General features: G+C 38.1%; 1 protein-coding gene across 2 annotated transcripts in view; it reads right to left on the bottom strand.

Annotated features, from left to right (window-relative positions):
• Nucleotides 1-3,262: 3,262 nt before the first annotated feature.
• KIAA1958 overlaps nucleotides 3,263-23,671 on the bottom strand; it is a gene marked incomplete at both ends in the record, with an annotated part of 63,649 nt that continues 43,240 nt past the window's right edge. For both annotated transcript variants that reach the window (XM_084237644.1, XM_084237646.1), the window contains 2 exons: nucleotides 3,263-4,069; nucleotides 13,972-14,144. In XM_084237644.1, the coding sequence (XP_084093770.1) occupies nucleotides 3,263-4,069; nucleotides 13,972-14,144 (980 nt within the window). The remainder of the gene's footprint in view (nucleotides 4,070-13,971; nucleotides 14,145-23,671) is intronic.

Below are 23,671 nucleotides of genomic sequence, written 5' to 3'. Positions count from 1 at the left end.
AATGTTCTGAGAGAGTAGTATAGTGCTTGATGCTTTTAATAAGGTTGAATTAAAATAAAAATTAAAGTAACAGAATTTTGCATTTCTTCAAACTTCTTTCAATCAAGGCAGCATAGAACGCAAGGAAAGCTAGGAAGTTAGAAATGCCACATGATCCAGAAGACCATTTCTTTCACGATTTTGGCTAGGTACTTCGGTACCTGTCCCCTCTACAAACACACTAAACAACGGAAAAGCTTTCTCATAAAGCCTCTTAAGGCTTCTCTGTTCTTCAATTGTTTTTGCTTATACTGAGGTATTGGGACTTGGTTGTATTGGAGGTAGAATCATGGGTGTAAATGTGACTAGATAATCAGGTTTGGTTTCTTATTCAGGTTAAACAGTTTAAGGGAGAATTCTCAAAATGGAAGAAATAAGGGGTGTAAAGCAGATTAGCTGAATAGTATTATTACTGTTACCAAAATTTGTATCTAAAATAGCCAACATTTATTGCATGCTTACTATATATGCCCAGTACTGTGCTAAATCTGAATCATGCCCTTCAAGCTGATGCTGGATTCTAGGGAGGGCACATTTGACAGCAGAGGCCCACCTGCTGTGTGCAAGCGCTCACCCAGAGGGCACCATAGGTCCTCCGGGAACACCTACAGCAGGACACTTCTTGATGTGGCCTGAGGCAACTTGTGTCCATGCTTAGTATTCACTCCCATTTTTGAGTAAATAAAATTTAAATCAAGTGGAGAAAATGCTCTTAATTTTCCCCCTTTCTTCTCTGAGATCTTCCATTCTCCTGGGTTAGGTCAAGAGAGTAGAAAATCATGGAATCTGCAGTGGGTTTACAGCTGGCTAGAGAAACTGACCAAGGACTTGGCTGAAGGCCAGTCAGCACTGGCTACTCTGGGCTCCCTCAGATACTCTGAGGATGGACATGTCCATATAGGTGGGTTGTGCTTTGCTATTTCAGCAAGTTTACTAGGCATTGCCACGTGTACAGTTAAAGCGTATGTGCACACACAGACTTCTAGAGCTACACACAAATACATAACAGACCAAGTACCTAGTACCATGGGCAGCGCAGAGTGGCACCTGATCAATGTGCTTCTTCCTCAACCCAGCCCCACAGAGGCAGGCATGTACTAAACACGCCAAGATTATTACAGTCTTATTACATCAGATATCACTGAAGATTCCCCTCCTGATATTTTTTTACTATAATCATTTGCTTCAGAACTCTGGGGAGTTACAACATATCAAGTAGGTGATAAGGAACAAATTTGAGGCAGAGATGGCTATTCAACTGATGAAAAGCCACCGTTAGTATCAACAGCAAGAGAACAAGCTCTGCATCAGTTATTGCTACTTTTGAAAATGTTAAAATCTGAAAAGATCCCAGTAATTCCTAATGGCAGTTACTTCTTGAATCAATTTAAAATAAAAATGGAGGTTTTATTTCATTGGGCTGAAGGTTCTGGCCAATAATTCACATAGGTTATATTTCTATTCAGTGCAGAACTGAAAAGAAAAATGCCACCTGCTTTGCACAAACAAAATGTCCTTTGGGTGTTTAGCAAGCTAAAAGAAACCATACCTAATGTTTTCTCTTTCTAATCAAAACCCTAAAATCACAAAGGAAACCACAACAGAACAGTACGCAGTATCAAATCAAAACACTGATTATTAAATATTGCCTGTTATTTATATACAGATGGAGACATATAAAAAGTAACCTATACTCGAGGATCAACTAGTATACAAAATTAGAAATGTGCAGTAACTAAAAAGGAATCAGCACTAACCCTTAAGGCAGCATTGGTTGAGACTTCTCTGGGAAAAGAAGCATTACATATTTGAATGACTAGTGAATGATCTTCAAAAACAACTAAAATAAATACCAAAATGTTTTGCAAAAGAAATAGGAATGGTTTAAGAACTCATTAAAATGAATTTACACTGAAAATTTAATTTTGGATTAGAATGCACACACAGGAACATAATGGTATAAATTTAGCAGTCTCTCCTTACATATAAAATAAAGATCTCTAAAAATTGTACTATTATTAATTAGCATTCTTTGGGCTTCTTTTGCACTTTTAAATCAGAGTAGTTATTAGAAAATTTTGTAGATGTTTCCATAACATGCTGTCAGGTGAAAGATTCATCAGAGTGAAATTTCACCTGATTTCAAATTACATCAATAACCTATCACCGTGCTTCAGTTTTATACTCTGTAATGCTGGGTTTGCTTACCTGGTAGGTTGCTACATCACTGTGTCCCAAGCATTGGTGCCAACCTAAAATAATGACATCTATTGTGGCTGAAAAAGTCTTACTTTGACAAAAATACTCCAAAGTTCTTTAAAAACACATTTTGGAATTTGTTTTCCTTGCAACTTTTTTTTTTTTATTTTCCTGGTTAACCTGAAAATTACCTTCATTGTTTTACAGATCCAGTGTTCTATGCTGACAGAACAACTGTAGGACACAAGGAATTAAAAAAAAAAGTCCTCTGAAAATTGTTCAAATGAAAATAGTTTTCACATGGAGCTAAGAAATAAAATGTAGGCACTTCCGCTTCAGGAGGTTTTCACATTTTGATCACAGATTGCTTTTCCAAGCCACCAAAGTCCTTTCACCACTGGAAATTCCCTCAAGGTACAAACCTAGTTCACTGGAAACCTTGTTCTCACCAGCACCTTTTGGTACACTAATCTTTTTTTTTCTTTAGAGATCAAGTTCACGCTGGTGATGGGTTGCCACCTTCCACCCAGCAAGGCTGCAGGAGCCACTGAACTGACTGATCCATCAACAAAATATAAAGGAGTGTCCAGTGCAATTTTTCTCCTAGAAATAGTTAACATGTCTGCCTCTTTCTAGTTCCTAACGATGAGTGTAATTCAACAAAGTGTAGATAGTCTTCATAACATTCTAAAGCTACGAGGCTACTGGGATTTTTTTTAATGACTACTTAAACAGGGCTTTTTTCAATCTTTTTTTTTTTTTTTTGAGAAAATCTGTGCTAAAAAGGCACTAGATAAAATGAACTGCCTCACTCTTGTGTATGTAGCAATTACACATTGTATTAGATTCTATCATTTAACAAAGGTGACACGCATATGGATAAACCATCCTACTGACTGAGACTCATCTACTTTCCATTAAAAACCTCAAAAGTCAAAGAAACAGCGGGTCACAGCCCGACCATGAAGTCATGGTCCTCCCCAGCCACCCCAGAACTCTGGCTATGGCCTGCACTGAGGAAGACTCACTGGCAGCAGCTGTGGGAGCCGAGCCTCCTGGAGACCTGAGTAAACGAGACAAAAGTGAAGTTCTCACAGTTTTCCAGCTTGACCTTCTTGGCTAAGTTTGGAACAATTCCCCGGAGAGACCGCAGCCCCATCCTCTGCTCCTCGTACCACACGCTGCCCATGTCTGTGGCCTCCTTCCTGGCCGTCAGGTAGAAAGGGGACTTGGCCTCCATCTGGGTGGGTGGCCGGTGGATGTACATGTATTTGTAGAGGAGGCAGTAAGGGCACTGTTTGTGGCCCCTGGAGTGTTCGTGATAGATCTTCCCGTGGCACACTCTCGTGGACCCGCTGCGACTCTCCCGCTTGACACTATCTGTGCGGGCAAAGTAGGGCTGGTTTTGGGGGTCTTTGAGCAGCTCGATGTCACCATACATCAGGTCGGCATGCTCCTGCAGCGTCCGCATGTTCAGGTACTGGCTGTTGTACTTGACAACCGTGGACAGGAGAGTGATGGGGCTGTCATCCCCCAGACATCCAGCCTGCCACATCTCTTCTTCATCAGAAAGGGAGAAATAGACGATGTTGCGGGATCGGGCACCTGACATCCCTGCCTTACTCAGCACCCACAGCTTCTCCTTGAGTTTCTTGGTGGAAGAACTGAAGGTGCTGCTGGTGATGGAAAAGCCCACGCCTGCATTCTTCAGGATGCGGTCCAGGCCTCGGCGGATGGCATGGAGCGAGGTGGCCAAGAAGTCTGAGCCGTCGCTCTTCTTAACGGTGACATAAAAGTTCTCAAGCAGCTCATTCAACTTCACTGCGGGGATCTCAAATGAGACAAACACTGAGGTTACACAATGGAGGACACCCAACTAGCCAGACCTGCCTTTCTTCTCCTAATCCTCACCAGGGGGTGTGTGGGCATGACATTTTCTGCCTGTTAGCATGAGATTGTAGAAAGAAAAGTGAACTTCAAACTGGAAGAGCTAGGTTTCCTACCTGGCTCCACCTAATCTCCTTAAGCAGCACCGTGGGGCCTATTAATTCTCAAAGGATTACTGTGATGCTTATAGAGGATGTGAGGGTTTGTAAATAGCAATGAACTAAACTGATCAAACTTTGAGTCATTCCAGCATTAACTTCCTTGATATCTGCACATCCTGATTGGGACCCACGGTACCTGGAGCTGAAGGGAAAGACGAGTGGCATGTCCATTTTGTTCCTTGATTTTTTTCCTTTGAGTTTATACGTCTAGGTCTTAAAATATCTTTCACTTAAGAAATCAACATTTGTTCAAAAGATGAGAAACTCAATGACTACAGTGACAGTTAGAGATTCCCTTATTTGGGTATAGTAAGAGAAGGAGGCTTGGCCAATAAGACAGGTCTATTTTCTAGACAGAGCTATAAAGACAAAACTAGTTCACAGTCAGCTCAGGTTGAACACATCTTCTAGGATGAAAGAAAATCTCAGTAACATTTTTCAAAAAGTAGAAACTGTTCGGGAATATTCATTCTTCTAAATGCCTTGGGTCACAGAGAAAACAAAAGCTGATTTATAAGATTAAAAATGAACCAAAATAAAAACATTTTATATCAACAAACTGATGGTGCCGAACAAACTCCAATGATACTGTCTTGAACGATTTGTTAGAAAACTGTGCTTGAAACTAAGCAAAGTGATTATTCAACTGAAAAAGCTAGGAAAAGCAAAACAAATTTAAAAGGAATAAATCAATAAAATTAAAACAATTAGAAAAGATACACATTTAGATTTAAAAAATGAAAATATGTAATCTTTGGAAAGACCTATAAAGTTGACAAACTAACAGGTTTGACAGAAAGGAGGACAAAGAAAAAAAGGAAATAAACATTTAAATAATATGAGAAATGAGAAAGACTAACTACAAAAAATGAAAAAAGAACATGACATATATCATATAATAAATGCATCTTACTTTGAAAGTTTAGATAACCCAAACAATTTTCTAGAAAAACATAAACTACCACAGTTGGTTGAATTGAAGGAGGGAAAAGATCTGAATATTCCAAAATAAGAGAAGAGAATAAAATGATTATCAAAGCTATATATCACTCCCAAAGAGATGCTTTCAGGGAACTGATTTGGTTTTTCTTTAGTGTTTAAACAGTTTTAGAAAAGGAAAAAAAGAAACTTCTTTGGCTTTTCTAACCCAAATCTGATAGGTATTACAGTATAAAACAAAGCTTATGACTATAAAATATAAACTTGTCTCTGATATACACAAGTTGCAATTAATAAAGTATCACCCATAACAAGAACTGCTCAAGCTACCAAATCAAATTCAGGACTGCAGGAAAGCAGTGTTATCTCAGGACAAGTAGGGGTTATTGCAGAGTGTAAGGATGATTCATTCTTAATAAATATTCTAATACAATTTATTTATACACTGAGGAAAAAGTAATATGAACTTGATCATTACTGAAATTATTTGCAAAAGAGGATTTCTAGTTCTAATTTTTAAAAATTCAAATTAAATTTACATTGAAAGAATATAAGCTCTTACAATGATAAAAGTATTTTATAGATAAGAACTATAAAAAATATACCCAAGATGAAACCATTAGACTTTCACCTTCAAAAGTCAGGAACAGAATGAGCATGCTGAATAGCAGTGCTATAATATAACACAGCTCTGAAGGTTCTGGCCAACCAGGTAAGAGAAGAAAAAGAAAAAGAAATACACATGCATATGTATATGTATATGTACACATACCTATGTACATAGGAAAGGAGAAAGACAAAATATAATTGTTTCTTAATAATCTGATTATGAAGAGTAGGGTAGCTGCATCCAAAATACAAAAGGCATCAGCTTTCTCACATGTCAGTAAGAAGCTAAAAATCATTCAAATAAACTTCCCAATAACCACTGGACCCAAAATGAGCTAGTTTTGTATTTTTATGCTGTCCCTTGCAACTCCCTATTTTTAGATGTTAACCTTTCTTTGCATTAGGAAGATTTGCTTGAATGCAGGAGACAGACTGACCCTGAACAAGCCTAGCAGAAAGGGATACAGACACTGTGGACTCCAAGGCACTCAGCACTGTGCAGAGTGGTTTTCTTCACATATGAAAACACAGCTGCAAAGCGCTCCCCAAGGCTTCCATCTAACAGCTTCAGGGGGCAGGAGACCAACTTTCATTTTCAATGGAAAAATATCCAAAGGCAGGATTCTGATTGGTATATACCTGATCCAAACCTATGACCAAAAGTTGGGCCACTGAACTAATGTGAAGACCTTTGCAGTAACCCCAGGGACTGTAGGAAAGGAATGGCTCCTAAATAGGGAACGCTAAGCAGAAAATCTTATCACCTTTGTGCTTTAAAACAAAACAACTAAACTCTGATGGCTCCTTGCCATCAGGATAAATTCCTGTTTACCTTTCATACAAGACTTCACAATTTACTTCCACTCTGTGGTAGACTGTTTGCAAAGTAAGCACAAGGCTTTCCCTCCCTGTACCCTTTGCAATGTGGCTTTGCAGCTTCTCCCATCAAGAGGTGCAATATGGGTCTCCCTGTGGCACAAGGAGTTAAGCACAGTACTGTGAGGCTGTCCGCAGCCTCTGCAGCATGAGTTTGATCCCTGGCCGGTGAGGCAGCTACCCACATGGCGGTGTAGACCTCTCCTGTCTCGCCCGCTGCTCCCATTAGCAGTGTACTTCGGTCAACCTGCCTGTTCTGTTCCCCACTCTGTCTCTGGTGAATCCTCTTACCCTTCGCTCCTCTGGCCTGATCCCCAGTTCTTGTATGCATAAATAAATCTTAAAAAAAAAAAAAGCTGTGCAATCCACTTTCCTGTTCTTGAAGTCTGGGCTGCCATGCCTCATTCTGACAAATAGAATGTGACATAAGTGACAGTGTGTGAATTCCATGCCCAGGACTCAAAGGATTGTGCTGTCACCTGCTTTCCTCTTAGAGGGTCTTAACACAGTGAGGAAACCAGTTTAGCTAACACTGGGAAACTGTGGAGCAGAGACAGGCTGTCTCCCACATAATATCCAAATGCCTGCACCCACATGGGTACCACAGTAAGAGCAGTAGAAGAATCACCCAGCTGAACCCATAGAATCACACTCAAATATTGGGTTGTCAGAAGAGTCATGACATATTTTTCTGTTTTTCAAGCAAAAATGCATCATGACTTTTCTGACAACCCAATAAAATCAATGCTGCTTTAAACAGTCTTTGAAAGGCTTGTTATGCAGCCATAGGTAAATAATACACACCTTATTTATCTAGCCTGATCTTCTGTTCTTGCAGTACTTTATTTTCCAGTCTCACTGAACTTGGTACCATTCTCAGAAACCACAAGGCCCTTTCATGTTTCCAGGTCTTAGCACAGGCAACTTCTTCAGCCTAAAATGCTCTTTCTTGGGCCTCCCCTGGTGGTGCAGCGGTTGAGTGCTGGGCTGCGAAGCTGCCCGCAGCCTCTGCAGCACTGGTTCGATCACGGCCGGCCAGCATGGGTCCCACATGGCGCGCAGACTTCTCCTGTCTTGCCCGCTGCTCCCCTCAGCAGTGTATTTCGTCAGTCTGCCTGTTCTGCTCCCTGCTCTGGCTCTGGTGAATTCTCTCACCCTCCCATGCTTCTGACTGTACCCAGTGCTTATATAAATAAATAAATCTTTTTTTAAAAAATGCTCTTTCTTCTAACCATCTCTATTTGGAAAATATCTATTCTTTCAGATCTAGTTCAAATTCTATCTACAATATATAAGGCTTCTCCAGCTTCCTTAAATTACACTCTCACTAGGGATCCATGCATTAACTTAAATTTTCTCTTTTGCCCTTTTCCATATTACACAGTCTTTTTATTTATTTATATTTCTGTCTCTCATTGTGAACTAACAGCTCCCTGAAGGCAAGAATTACATCCTATACACAACTGGGTCTTTAATACATATCAGAAGGCCTGAAATAGACAATGGATACTCAACAAACTGACAAAGGTGGGCTATAAATGAATTAGAGTTAGTCTTGGGAGTCACAAAAACCAAGCTGACTTAGGATGTACAACATTTTTCTTCATTTTCATAGGATACCACAAATCTCAAAGTAAAATCACAGCAAAGCAATTTCTGGGGAAATATCAATTCACCATCTATTATTTGCATGAAAGAAACTGTTCCTTCTGACCCATGTTGACTATTTCTTCGGTTTTCTCAGACTGAGTTTTGGTTGGTGATTACTCCTCCAGGTTACAAGATCTTCAATTTTTTTTTTTTTTAAAGATTTATTTACTTATACAAGAACTATGGTACAGGTCAGAGGCGCGGGAGGGTGAGAGAACTCACCAGAGAGAGCGGGGAGCAGAACAAGCAGACGGACCAAAGACACTGCTGAAGGGAGCAGTGGGCGAGGCAGGAGAGGTCTGCTGCGCCATGTGGTTTTCTCCCTGGCCGGCCGGGAATCGGACCCGCACTGCAGAGGCTGCAGTCAGCCTCACAGCGCAGCGCCCAACCCGCTGCGCCACCGGGGAGGCCCGAGGTCTTCAATTTGTCATAAAGACATTTCAAGAAGCCATTTTCCTTCATAAGCCACTTTAAATTAATTTACCATGTCAAAATTCACCAAGGATTATAAACTTGGCTTCCGTGACATAAAAAATGACTAAGGAAAAGTAAGTGCTGGGTCAGGGGACTCCAGGTGTGAAAGAATAAATTAAGAAAAAATAGTATTTATTTGCCAGATTTCTAAATTCTGGAACTACATAACAATCCTAGACATTTTGAAAGAGTTATAAGACAAGTAAAATTAATAATTCGTTTTTGGGGAATGCCTCAAATTCCCCTTTGTAATAATCTCATATGGGGGGGCGAAGAAAGTAAAGAAATGCTTATGAACTACAAGTATTTTCTAGGAAAAGAAATAAATGTTGAGCCATCACAAACAATAAAAATGAATTCATTTTATGGTTACCAAATTTTACTTTATTCAGAAAACTATATATTGAAATTCAAAATACTCAATTTTTCAATGAGTGAGTCTGAGAAACACAGAAGTCAGTGAGTTTGAAATCTCAGGGAGATGATTCAGTGAAAAACAGGTCACACTGTGAGAACTTATAGGAAAATAATACTGTATGGAACACGCATAGCAGATTATAAAGTGACCAGAGAGTGAGGCCACGGACACTCTGCTTGTTTAGATGACATTTGACTCATTTGACTCATTTGACTGATTTGATTCATTTGACTGGTGTGACTCATTTCTTTCTGCCTTGAGTAAACAATTCACTGGTGGTTCACCAGTGGCCAAATCATGATGAAGAACTGCTCCCTGCCTTGACTGCTGCCAGCTGGAGCTCTCTTTGAAGAGCATCTAGACTAAAAACACCTTAGATAAGACCAAGAAAGCAGATGGGCCTTGATGCCACAATTTCTTCTCCTTATTAAACATGGGTTAATTGTCCAAGAGATGTTGACCTCTTAAGAATTTATTATTAGGGCCTCCCCAGTGGCGCAGCGGTTGAGCACTGGGTTGCGAAGCTGCCCGCGGCCTCTGCAGCGCCGGTTCGATCCCCGGCTGCTCCCCAGCCACCGGACGAGGGTCCCACATGGCGCGCAGACCTCTCCTGCCGCCCACTGCTCCCCTCAGCAGTGTACCTCGGTCCTTCTGCCTGTTCTGCTCCCCGCTCTGGCTCTGGTGAATTCTCTCACCCTCCCGCGCTTCTGACTGTACCCAGTGCATGTATAAACAAAACAAACAAATAAATAAATAAATAAACATGCCTCTTAAAAAAAAAAAAAAAGAATTTATTATTAAAACTATTTCATTTGAACGGCGATGTGAGCAGATGACGGAGAACTGAAATACATCTTTCTCCTCATATTTATTCTTCTAGATAACACAAGGGAACTAACAAACACTAGTACCTAGAAGAGATGATAAGGCACACCCTACTGGACAGGTGAGACACTCTCACCACCCAGATATAGATATCATTTAAGTCATGGAGGGTGAGGAGAAATGAGTCTCTTCACGGATTCCTGCGTGGAAATGTGAAGTGTCCCCCGAACAGTCAATTGTCTTCAGATAGTGTGAAAGATAAGACATTCTGGTCTAGAAAAGGTTAAGGTTAATGAAGGTGAAGAAATGTGATGGGGTCGAGAGAATAGGTGAATTTAAAAATTACAATTAATACAGCTGAGTTACATTTTTATTGATTTGTTTTTTATAGTGATTGATTATACGTGACATGAAATTCATCATCTTAACCATTTATAATCAAACAATTCAATGGTACATTCCCAGTGCTGTGTAACCTTCACCACTATTATTTTCCAGAGCTTTTTCATCACTCCAAATAAAAACCGTACTCATTAAACAAGAACTCCATTTTATTTTCCACCTCCCTGTGCCCCTGATAATTTCCACTCTGCCTTCTGTTTCTATGAACTTGCCTATTACATAGTACCTTAAATGAGGGGAATCCTATATCTGTCTTTCTGCGTCTTATTTCCCTTAGACTAACATTTTCAAGGTTTATCCACACCACAGCATATATCAGCACCTCATTTCAATTCATATTCCCAGTAGGGCACAAGGGTTTCCTTACTCCAGATCCTTGTGAACACTTATTATTTCTTGTCTTTTTGATAGCAGCGATTCTATTATCAAAGGCGTGAAGTGATATCTCATTGTGATTTTAATTTACATTGCCCTGATAATCAGTGACAATGAGCCCCTTTTCACTTACCTGTGTCTCTTGCTTTTAAGATTTGTTAGGTAGGATTAGAGTAGAACTCCGTCTAAGGTTAACTGTTCTCCACATCTGATTCAAGACTTCTTTTGAGTACTTTTCTCCATGAATCCTGACGTTTCTAGTCTGGTTGGTGGGAAGAGGTACTCTTTCCAGTTCTGCATGAACTCCAGGTACTGTTACCGCTAATCTTTTTGCCAACCTCAGGGAATTTCCTTCCACGTTTATGTGGATCAGTTCACAGCTGAATATCTTGAGGGCAACTATCTTTGGTTCTCTTCCTGAGTGATTACTTTTGAGGACTGTCATGACAATTGTAGTCACCTTGATCTCTGTTCTCTCAGCCTCATTTCTTCAACTCAGCTCTGCCAGCACCACAGTCCTATAAACCCTCTTAAGGCAGCAAGTTGGGGTACATAAAGCTCACCTTATTCCCTATCTCTCAGAGAATCACTGTCCTTCTTTATTTATATAGCACCTTGCAAAACATACTTTTATATCATTTGTCAGTTTTTCTGTGGTTTTGGGCAGGTGCATAAAGCTGGCCCCCCAAATTGGCTGGAAGTGAAAGACTCAACTGATTTTATTCCAGGTATGGGGTTCCATGGTCCCATTTCTTCCTGCATGTAGTGATATTTGATTGGAAGTGAGAAACTGAATTTTACATTGTTAAATTCTAGATTCATCATATATTTTTCAACAAACATTGGAACTTATTTCTAGTATTCTAGAAGTATTCATGTCCTACCCTCTTTGAACTCTAATCTCTGTCTCCCCTCAACTCAGCCAGACTGCCAGGCGAGTTTGGGTTCCCCTCTCTTCACTGCAGTTCAGAAATTGCCTCCATGCCGGAAGTCTAAGAAATGGGAGCACTATTCTCAATTGTTACCTTTGTCTTAAGGGTCAAGTCCTGTGTTGTCTATTCTGTCCAGCAGGGGTTGTTTCTTATATCTTCTGAGTTTCTAATTATTAAGGCAGGAAATTCTCTACCCTTTCAATTCCCTTTAGGTTAGAAGTGGAAATTTCAATTTTTTTTTTTTTTTTAAATTTTTTTTTTTCTTTTTTTATAGAGGCATGTTTTATTTATTTATTTGTTTGTTTGTTCGTTTGTTTCGTTTATACATGCACTGGGTACAGTCAGAAGCGCGGGAGGGTGAGAGAATTCACCAGAGCCAGAGCGGGGAGCAGAGCAGGCAGAAGGACTGAAGTACACTGCTGAGGGGAGCAGCGGGTGGCAGGAGAGGTCTGCACACCATGTGGGACCCTCCTCTGGTGGCCGGGGAGCAGCCGGGAATCGAACCGGCGCTGCAGAGGCTGCGGGCAGCTTCGCAACCCAGCGTTCAACCGCTGAGCCACCGGGGAGGCCCGGAAATTTCAATTTATTTTCAAATCTGCTGGGTCATTTTGATTAGTCTGTTGACTTTAAATTCCTATAATTTCTATAAACATTTCATACACACTTGATCTATAATCCACTATCTAATATTTTTAAATTATTTTAAATCTGTTGTTTCTATTCACCCTCACTGATGGTGGATTTATTTCCCTGAGTGGCTTGTGATTTTTTTTTTGGTAATAAACACATATTTAGTTAATCTTAACCTGCAAAAACCTTACATTTTAGGTACTTTTCTTTAAAGGTTCTCAGCATAAGATTCTGCAAGAAGCAAGAATCGAAAACCTCTTTAGGTCCCTTCCAGGGGTCTCTCCCCAATCAAGGATTCTTCAGTGCATCCACCTGTCCCTTTTCTTTCTAAATATTGTGATCAACACGCACCCTGAGGGAGAGCCTTCCTCTTTATGGGCTTAATCTCATTGCTCCAGTTTCAGTTGTGGGTTTTTTTTGTTTTTTTGTTTTTGTTTTTTTTTGGCGGCGTGTGTGGACTGTGTGTATTTCCTTTCTTTCTGCAAGAACAGCAGAAAGGGTCCTCACAGTCAAAGCATCAACTTGAAACCTAGATTTCTTGCTTCCTCTCTTGTTGATGTTATCACTTGGAGAGGTCACCTGCCCTTGACCTTCAACTATGACCTCTACTTCAAGATCTTCAAATTAATACCTCCAGCTTTACCATTTCCCCCATATTTTAAATCCCACTCTGCCAATTACTTCTTATTGGACATGACCATCTGGACATGCATCTGATTTAGACTCAGTATATTAAAATGAAAAAATATATTTCTGTTCTGTCTCTACATGCCCAAGAATTTTTCCTTCCATTTACAAACCTCAAATATCTTAAATTGGAAGTGATTTCAATAATTCGTTTTAAAAATGAGGAATTTGAGAACCAAGAACATTAAATAAAATATTGCTTATCACTTTTAATCAATTGCTCTAATCAAATACACTTTTACTACATTCCTCCATCTTATTTTAAAAAAATCAGTAGTTTCCTTTTTGCCTAACTCTTAAAACCCCTGCAGATCTTATGGTCAGAGTATTCTGTTTCACTAGTCCCATCTCTTCAAGTGAAGTTTCTCCTTAAACAAGAACAAAACTTCAATGGTTTCCCAATAGATTTCATAGATTTCTATTTAACATTTAAGGGTTATCAAAATCCAGTTTTATAGCCAACTATTCCCATATGTAAGGATTCTATGTTGCACACAGGGCATCTATTCCCCCCAATTTTACCCCTTCTCACAGCACCACCCTAGAAGAGGTTTGTCTTCCATTCAACTCCGTCAAAATTCTACCTCTCCCTCAAAAGATGCCTCAAATCTGAATTCCTTTGAAACCCCATTGAGCTGAAATTAATTAGTCCATGTAATTTTTTTGGCATTTCTGATCTACACATTTATAAAACACATTCAATTCTGTTTTATACGGTGGGTTTTTGAAACGCTTACATTCTTTCTTTCAAAGCTTCCCCAGGCAGAAAGTACTTCTACCTGTTCTGTGTTCCCCACAATGCTCAGCACAGTGCTGGCACCTGGGAGTGCAGGGGGGCTGGCTACAGAAGAAAGCTCAAGCGTCTTACCTTGGTGATGTCCGTGTGGTCTTTGAGCCCATTGGTCATGCACCAGTATCGCCACACGTTCAAGGCATAGCGTGTGGCTTTGGTGGTGTTTGGGCTTACTGCACTGGTACACAGATCATTCAAGTCATCATTAACATTAAATACGGGAAATTTGTTGAGCTTAGTAGAATAGGCTAGAAACAAAAACAACAAAAGGCATTAAGATAATTTGCCATTTCTTCTTTGGAGAATTAAAAATTTTAGGATCATGTTAAATAACAGAAAACTCCAACAGATAACACTTTAACAATGCAATTTCAAACAAATACATGTATATTAGAATAAATAGTAAGAACAATATTTCTATCATGGGACTGATGCAATAACCTTACTTTAAATTCTAACTGATGCACTAATGCAGGTACTCCAATAATGGAAGGAAAATATGAATTTGGAAAAACCAAGAATATTCTAGCTAGCATCTTCACTGGAAAAAGATAGCATTTCTACTAATAACCAAAAAAAAAAAAAAAAGGAGGAAAAGTTACATATCCTTTCTTTTTACTCTTAGCACATAAAGAACTGCTATCACTCTGTAATATATAGTCCAAATGTCTTATGTGCAAATCCTGGGCAGCCTAGAATTAAATGGTGTTAGCACATTTCTTTAATTTTTTCACCCCACAAATCAAGAGAGACTTATACTTGGACTCTACAGCTCATCAGCTAGTTTAGAACAGAAGGCTAGGCGAGTGCACACCATCTCTCAGCTAATACTCTGTGTCTATATTTGAGAGAGTTCTCAGTTTTCCAGTTTTCAACTTTGACACCCTGAAAGGCAGTCTATTCATGGGTGCGGCTTGGTCTGCTCACTACAACTAGTGAAGACTATGTGCAGACCCTGCGCTCAACTATCACAGCAACGGTGAACTGTGTCCACATGCATCATATAGTTAACCATTAGCAAGATCTAAGGAAATCCCCATAAAGTAGGAATAATGATGAACCTAGACTTACATTTTAAAATATGAGCATAAAACAAGCACCAGCTGGCAACTGGGGAAAACCTAGCCACTAATTCCACATTCCCTTCCCTTCCCTAACACCCCAATAAACACCCAAAATATATCATTACTCAGACTAGAGAGCATAATATACCCTTAAGAACAGATTTCTTTGGGAATGGAAAAATAGGAGAACAAGGAAGATCCTGGAAATGATAAACGATTGTCAAGACATTATTTTGAAACACTGAAGAGTTGAGTGTTACAATGAACATGGCTAATAGACAATAGATGATCTGGAAGGAATTCTCCCTGAAGGGCAGGGAGAGCAATGAAAAATTTAAAACTATGAAGCTGAAATTAAGTAGCATGGAAAATAGCTACAGGAGACTCAAAATCCATCTTATAAGAATTCAAAAGAAAAAATTATAAGATGATAGCATAAAATAAAATAATCAATGAAATAATCCATGAGAAGGTCCATAAATATGAAAGAAAGATTTTATTGTTTAGGATGTTATAGTTCATGAACTGTTAAACAACATAAAGAGAATTCTATAATCATTCTGGTGGTGGGGAAGGAAGTCATTAACACAGTAGTAAGAATTAGATTTATAATTTGGAACACCAAATGTTAAAAACATGACTCAGTCTCCTCAGAGTTGTGAGTGAAAAGGACTATAAATGAACAGTCTTATTTCCTAGCAAAAATATTATTCAAGTGTAAGCCAAAAGGAAAACATTTTTAATCATGAAAGAAGTAATGAAGTAACAACCACATTCTCTTTATTTAAAAAAAAAAAAGATTAGGGCCTCCCTGGTGGCGAAGCAGTTGAGCACTGGGCTGCGAAGTTGCCTGCAGCCTCTGCAGTGCTCGTTCGATCGATCCCTGGCCACCGGTGAGGGTCCCATATGGCGCACAGACCTCTTGGCCGCGCCTGCTGCTCCCCTCAGCAGTGTACTTAGTCAGTCTGCCTGTTCTGCTCCCTGCTCTGGCTCTGGTGAATTCTCTCACCCTCCCGCACTTATGACTGTACCCGGTGCTTGTATAAATAAATAAATAAATAAATAAATAAATAAATAAATAAATCTTAAAAAAAAAGATTAGTTGTGGATATTTGCCAACAATACAAAAAGTGAATCACAAAAGGGAAAGATATTCAGTATGTGATATAGTAAGGAATAAAGAATTTATTTTTAACACTTAGTAGTGTATAAGTTAAGCTTAACACAATTGTTAAGAAAGGATTGTGAAGACAGATGAGTCATGAATAAACAATCTCTTGAACCAAAATTCCTCATGATTTCAGTCAAATATGGGGAAAGGGATGGAAGATATAAGTGACTGAGATATCATTCTGTTTAGGAAAGGCAGAGAGCAAAGAGGATAAAAGAAGGAACAGATTGCCAGTATGAATTAATCCTTTATATTAAAAACATGTCTAAAACTGCTAAAACAAAGAAACAACTATGACATTAGATAATTTTTAAATCAGAGTCAATAAAGGAATATTAAAAAAAAAAGAATTACAACCAAAAATTAAACATCTGTAACTTATCCACCAAAATTCAGGACAAGTTAACAACAGAAATAAAGAACCAAGAAAGAAAGTGTGTTGTGGATGGACTTCATCATCAAATTATTCTAACATTTAAGGAACAAATAATGCCAAACTTAAAACGTCTGCTAATGAACAGAAAAAAAGGAATACTACCCAATATCTTTTCTAGGGCAGTGTAAGATTCCCATGGAAAAAAATTGCAAGAAAAATACAATCAAAGAAAATTACAAGCCAACACAGCTCACAGACACAAAAGCCTTAACACAACATGAGCAAATTGAATGCTTGTCTCACACCATATGCAAGCAAAACAAAGGAGACAATTTTTTGGAACTTGGGGCAGCTACATAATTTTAAACAGGACATCAAAATTACTAGTGCAAATGTAAGCTATTGATAAGTTGACTTATATCAAAATAAAAAGATGTTTATCAAAATGTACCACTAAGGGAATGAAAAGACAAGACAGATAGTGGGAGGAGATAGGCAAAGTGTATATATCTAACAAATCAATTAAAAGATACAGTCCAGGGCCTCCCCGGTGGCGCAGCGGTTGAGTGCTGGGTTGCGAAGCTGCCCGCAGCCTCTGCAGCGCCGGTTCGATCCCCGGCCACCGGGCGAGGGTCCCACATGGCATGCAGACCTCTCCTGCCACCCGCTGCTTCCCTCAGCAGTGTATTTCGTCAGTCTGCCTGTTCTGATCTCCGCTCTGGCTCTGGTGAATTCTCTTCGCCCTCCCACGCTTCTGACTGTACCCAGTACTTGCATAAATAAATCTTAAAAAAAAAAAAGACACAGTCCAATTACAAATGGACAAACTTGAACAGGCATAGCACAAATGAAGATGTCTACTCAAAATGTCTACGATGAAAAAAAAACTGCAAATGTCAAGTGCTGACAAGGATGCGGAACAAGAGAACACTTTACCCAGCTGGTAGGTCTATTTATTCAGCCACTTTGGAAACTGCTTGACAGTGTCTATTATAAAAACACAACTATTCTATGATAATCCTATCCTGGAGACTATATCCAAGAGAATGTGACAAATGTGTACCAAAAGGCATTTACGTATGTGCATTCATAGGTATAATTAATAATAAACAGCCCAAAGAGGAAATAGTCCATAAACAACAGAATGCAGATGAAGCTGTACAATATTTGTGCAATGAATTATTATGCAACAATGTCAAAGACTGACCGCTAGAATGAACTAATTGCAAAAACAAGGATGAATCCCACAAATATAATGCTAAGCAAAAGACATTAGGCACAAGAGGGTATATTGAAATGGTCCATTTATCTGATTCAAAGTCAGATAAAATTATTCTGTGGTGAAATCACATAGTGGTTACAAAGAAAGGGTAGACAGGGGAAGATTCTAGGGTTCCGGTAATGAGCTGTTTTTCTTTTAGGTGGTGGTTACGCCAATGTTTGCTTAAAAATTAACCCAGATTTATATTAATGATTTGCATACTCTTCTGACTATATAATTCAGTAAGAACATTGAAAAAAACACTTGAAAGTAAAAACATAGGGGCCTCCCTGATGGTGCTAGGGGTTAAATGCAGCACTATGAAGCATCCACAGTCACTGCACCACAAGTTCAATCCCAGGCCAGGGAGCTAACCCCCATGGCGCAGCAGACCTCTCCTGACTTGCCTGCTGCTCCCCTCAGCAGTGTATTTCAGTCAGTCTGCCTGTTCTGTTCCCCACTCTGTCTCTGGTGAATCCTCTCACCCCCCACACCTCTGGCCTGTATCTCAGCTCTTGTATGCACAAATAAAATCTTTCTTTAAAAAATTAAAAACATATATGCAAACCTAATAAATGAACTTATGCCATGTACCAGGATAGGAAGACTCAATAATAGAAAACTGTTTAATTTCACCAAGCAATTTTGAATGTAATTTGAATTAAAACCCCCCATTTTGTTGTTACTTGTTGTTACAGGTTGATTCTTATGTTTATCTAGGAGAGTAAATACATGAGAAAAAAGAAGACAATTTTGAAAATAATTGGGAGGCCTTGCCCTGAAAGATATAAGCATGTATTATACACTACAGTAATTCAAATGGTAAGTTCTGGTAAAAAAATCGGCAAATTGATCAGAAGAGTCAGAGAAGGTCTGGGTAAATATGCAAATTGAGTATATAGTAAAGGCTTTGATTCAAATTACTGGGGAAATGAACTCTTCCATAAACGTTCTGGGGTAATAAGCTATTAAGTGGATCTTTTCTCATAGAGCTCTTTCCATAAAGAACACCATTTTCAAGATTTTCTAAGTAAAAAAATTCTTTCTTAGCATGACATAATGCAGTGATTAAAAAAAATAGATTTACAAATCAGGTGACCTAAATATTCAAAAGTTCTGCATTCAGTAAATTTTAAAAGACAAAAAGCAGACCTAGCGAAAATTCTTTTAACATCAAATGTGGAGTATATAGGGAAAGATCCTACAAATCAACTGGAAAAAGATAACTTACTAGAAAATAGAGCAAGGATGTGACAGGCAATTATTTGTAGAACAAAAAAAAAAGTATTCAGAATGGTCAGACATCATCAAACTGAGTTGCATTTCATTTATTAGATTGATGTGATGAAAATATAAAAAGGTTCAAATTTAGGGCCTCCTTGGTGGCGCAAGGTTTAGACAGTGCTATCAAGCACTGCCAGCCACTACAGCACGGGTTCAATCACCAGATAGCCACGGAGCTACACACATAGCACAGCAGACCTCTCCTGCCTCTCCTGCTGCTCCCCTCAGCAGTGTATTTCAGTAGGTCTGCCTGTTCTGCTCCCCACTCTTTCTGGTGAATCCTCTCACCCACAACACCTCTGGCTTACACCCCAGTTCTTATATGTATAAATAAGTAAATCTTTATTAAAAAACAAATCTAAATATTGGCTAGGATATGGGAGGATTTGCACTAGTGTAGAAAAAATTTGCATTTGGAAGAGACACGTCACATTGGTTAGCAACCAGTGGTGTGGGACTTTCAAGTTTTAAACATGAATGTGTTATTGTTTCTAGTTATTAAAAATCATTAGGACTTTGGAAATATGCATGTAGGAAAAATGTTTTTATTTGACCCAGGAAGTCCTCTTTTAGAAGTTCATCCTAAGGATTTGATCACAGGTATGTAAAAAATGTCTGCCAAGGATGTTCTTTAAGGAAAATTTATAAAAGGGAAAAGCTGGAAACAAATTCTATCCTAGGGAAGCACTGTAAAATAAATTTTGGTATTATGCAATGGAAAACTATTTAATTACATAATATTCATACTTTCAAAGGCTAAAGGTCTTTTGCAAATGTAGAAAGCAGTAAATACGGTTTGACTACAATTTTTGAAATATATTTCATGTATAAAAATTACAAAATATTAGAAGTTGCTATTTATGGATGGAAGTTTTCTGTGACTTTTATTTCCTATTTTATTATTTATTGCCAAATTATTAACAATGACTGTATTAAAATTTTAAAAACATTCTAAATTTTAATAAAGAGAATGCTTTTTAAAAAATAGTTCAGTTTGAAAATGTTTGCCACCAAATTCAATGTTTGCCTTTACCATTAGTTTTTTATTTTCAACATTAAGTATTAATACCTATTAATCATTTTAGTTACTTAAAATCTTGGAAAAGATGATTATGAGTAAATTAAAAATAAAGAAAAGTTAGAAAACACTTGTCTGACTTGTAGGCTAAATACTACTCAACTTGAATTCTAGTATTTTCCTCCTACTGGGGAAATAAATTTAATCACATTTTAAATGTATAACTTATAAACACATTTAAAGATAACTTCCTTGTTTCATAAGTACAAGGAAAATATAAGCTTTAACTACTTAAAAAAGTAATTTTAATACAATTTAAAATACTATCATACAAAAAAATAGTCATTTTTAATTGGAGTATTCAGCTTTCTATGAGTAAAAACTTTGATGGGTAATTTAGAGATAAGTAAGAAAAACGCTCTCTAAAATAGGTGACTTTGAGAGAAACTTATAAATTCTGGTGTTTCAACAAGGTTTTTGTGCAACAACCATTCCTTTTCTGCTCAAAGAACACTTCCAGATGTGCTAAATGCAGTGAAGAGCACACGGGGAATTATAGCTGACCAAAGAGATTTTCCTGAACATGAGGAAGCTTGGAACCCGGCATGTACTTAGTATCCGTAGCTTTGCATAATTGGCTGAAAGAGCTCCATAGAGATATAGATGGGAGGGGGGAGAGGGAGAAAGGGAGAGAGAAAGAGAGAGAGAGAGAGAGAGAGAGAGAGAGAGAGAGAGAGAGAGAGAGAGAGAGAGAGAGAGAGAGAGAGAACGTACAGTGGGGATCTCTCCATTAAGAGGTTTAGGCCCCAGCATTCCAGGAAGACTATGATGCATTCCCTAAGTTTCTTTCTTGCCTATCTGGTGGGCTATGTCTGTGCACTCACATGCAAAATACTTCTCCCTTCATGATCTACCCACTTCTACAATGGTTAAAAGTAACACTTGACATGAAATATTTTGCTCGATATTGCCTACACCCTGGGGTTAATGCAGCGACCAGGACATTCCAATACCCTCCCCACGGTGTTTTAACTTGGCTTTTTTTTTTTTTTTTAACTGTTATAGCTACAAAAATCAGACAGCTTTGCAGAAAACCATTTATTATATGAAGACTGGTCATACCCAAATACAGACAAAATACTGTGATTAAAGCATGCTCTCAATATAGAGACATCTTTGACGTTCATTAGCTGAATTTATTGGATTGTTTTCCTTATTTTCATAAGTTTTAGGCTGTACCAACAAATACTGAAAACAATAGAAAATTACACTTACATTAGAGGCAAACATTATACACACAATGGAAAAAGCTCTGTGACATGAAGCTAGAATTTTACTGAGAGCACAAGCACACAAACAAATATGAAGCAACAACAGTGAGAGCTGATAAAGATGAAATGAAACCAATAGTACACTCTTATTAACCAAACAAGTTCTATCATATTATTACAACTGGCAGAGGATGAATTAACCAAGAGTATCACAGTCACACATTTCAACATATTAACAAACATTTCCCCCCCCATTTCAATTCATCCTTCACAAATTATAACTGTAGCAGCCTAAAAACAGAATTTAAAAATAGGATTAGAGTGAACAGACATACACACGCTTTTTATCTAAATCAGTCAAAAATTCACGTGGCCTGAAAACATGTAAGAAACTGCAATCTATCAAAAAGAGGGAAAAGGAAATGCACCTTCAAAGAATAGTACTGTTTTTTTCATAAAAATTTTCTACGTGCTACTTGTGATGGTTCTATTTCTGAACAGATGCTAGAGGTTCATTTTTATCAAATTGAAAATAAATTGATAAATCTACCATTTTAATTCCCAAATACTTTCTAAAGTAGGGTAAAAGGAATCTTACAAACTCTCATAATTTGTAATAAAGACGGAAGATCTTGTTTAAATTGAATACGTCATTCATCTTACTAAACCACCAGAGTTCTTCAATTTAATAGTCTAAAACTCATTTATCTGTTAAATTTGATAGTGATTCTATCGAATCCAAAATGCTTCTAGTCATTTTCTCATCAGGTTTCAGGCCTATGGGGTTAGTTACATTTTCAGAAAAAATTACAAGCTATTGCTCACCAAGGGGTTAATCTGCCAAATCTGTGTCTGACTTTAACAGCAGAAAAGTTACAGTGAAACATAAATTAGAAACTCAATAAATATATATACATTTGTAAAAAGTTACCCAAGACATAAAGGCCTCAGCACAGATGTACAAATTGTACAGAAGACCCAAAGGCAGGAAATAAATCCAAGAGTAGGACTCAAATAAGCATGCCCACTGCTATCTAGTAGAAACCATTAACCATCAAGGCTCTATCACGCAATAATCTTTGGTGTCCAAATATAAAAGGAATTCTAGGTACAAAGGCTTTGCCTGAAACCCTGGACTCAGGAATCAAGAAATACTTTAGTGTCACTCTGGAGGCCACTGGACAAAGGCAGAACTTCTTTAGAACATACATAATTGAATTTCCTTTCATTGCTTTATCACCTCTGCTGAGGGGCAGATGTCTAAAGCATATTCTGGAGAAAAAGGCTCAGAGTTAAAATCTGCCTTTCTCTTCCTTTAAGCAAAAAAGTGGCAGGGAAGGACCTTGGTGGATTCAATATTCTTAGAATTAAATCAGCAATTTCAGCAGCAAAGTCGCCAAAAACAGCATTGGCTGTCACTGTGTATGTGACAGTCATATAAAAAGCCTCTCCATAATTCAGATCATCCCTTTATTAAAAGAATCTTGTAATTATAAACCCATTGAATAAATCGAATAAAACCCTGCCCTAAGTAAGGAGTTGTGGCATGTTGGTGTAAAAGGGTTCTTCAGGAAGTAGCCTTCTTTTAACATATATGACAGTTTCCTTCCATTTTAGGAGTATAAATACGTAAGAAAGTATAATGGTATTTCCCCGTGTTGAAGTTTAACAAAGTATAGTGGAACTCATTGAAATAATTTTTGCTCTACTTTCAGAGATATGGGAATTACCGGGGCAAGATGGAAACCCCAGAAAGGAAAGGCAAGTGGGCATGAAAATTTATGATGGTCATAAGGCAAGCAAATATATTAAGGAATCTATGCAAATGATGAATATAGAAGTATTTGGGAACTCCAAGTTTTCAATGGTCCCTTTTTAAATAAAAATAAAAATACTAACTATTCTTATTAAATGCAATTCAAACAATACGCCATGATAACCAACAAGAATAACAAATGCATAGTTCTATTATTACATTGCTCAGTCTAAAACTTTCCAGAAGTTACACTGCTACATTGCCATTCTACTGAATTTCTCTGTTAGGTGCTCAAGTACCAGAAGGAAAAAAGAAAAGAGGGAAGGTAGGGGAGAAGACTGGAAAACTTCAGAATTCTTGCTTTCTCTTTTTGCAAACATTTCCCTTTTAAAGAGCTGGGTAAAGTGTAGAAAAAGAGGTGACCTCGCTTGAAATTATACATATAAAACAGGATTTCAAAGTTGGCACCTCTGGACAACCACAAATTTTCCTTCTTGTAGAGGCCATTAAGTGCTGGCTCAAAATATTAAACTACATACTTTACAAGTCACACATACAAATGTTGACTGGCACA

The sequence above is a fragment of the Talpa europaea genome, assembly GCF_964194135.1.
Source record: "Talpa europaea genome assembly, chromosome: 7".
Classification (NCBI taxonomy): domain Eukaryota; kingdom Metazoa; phylum Chordata; class Mammalia; order Eulipotyphla; family Talpidae; genus Talpa; species Talpa europaea.
This window is presented reverse-complemented; position numbering and strand designations above follow the sequence as displayed.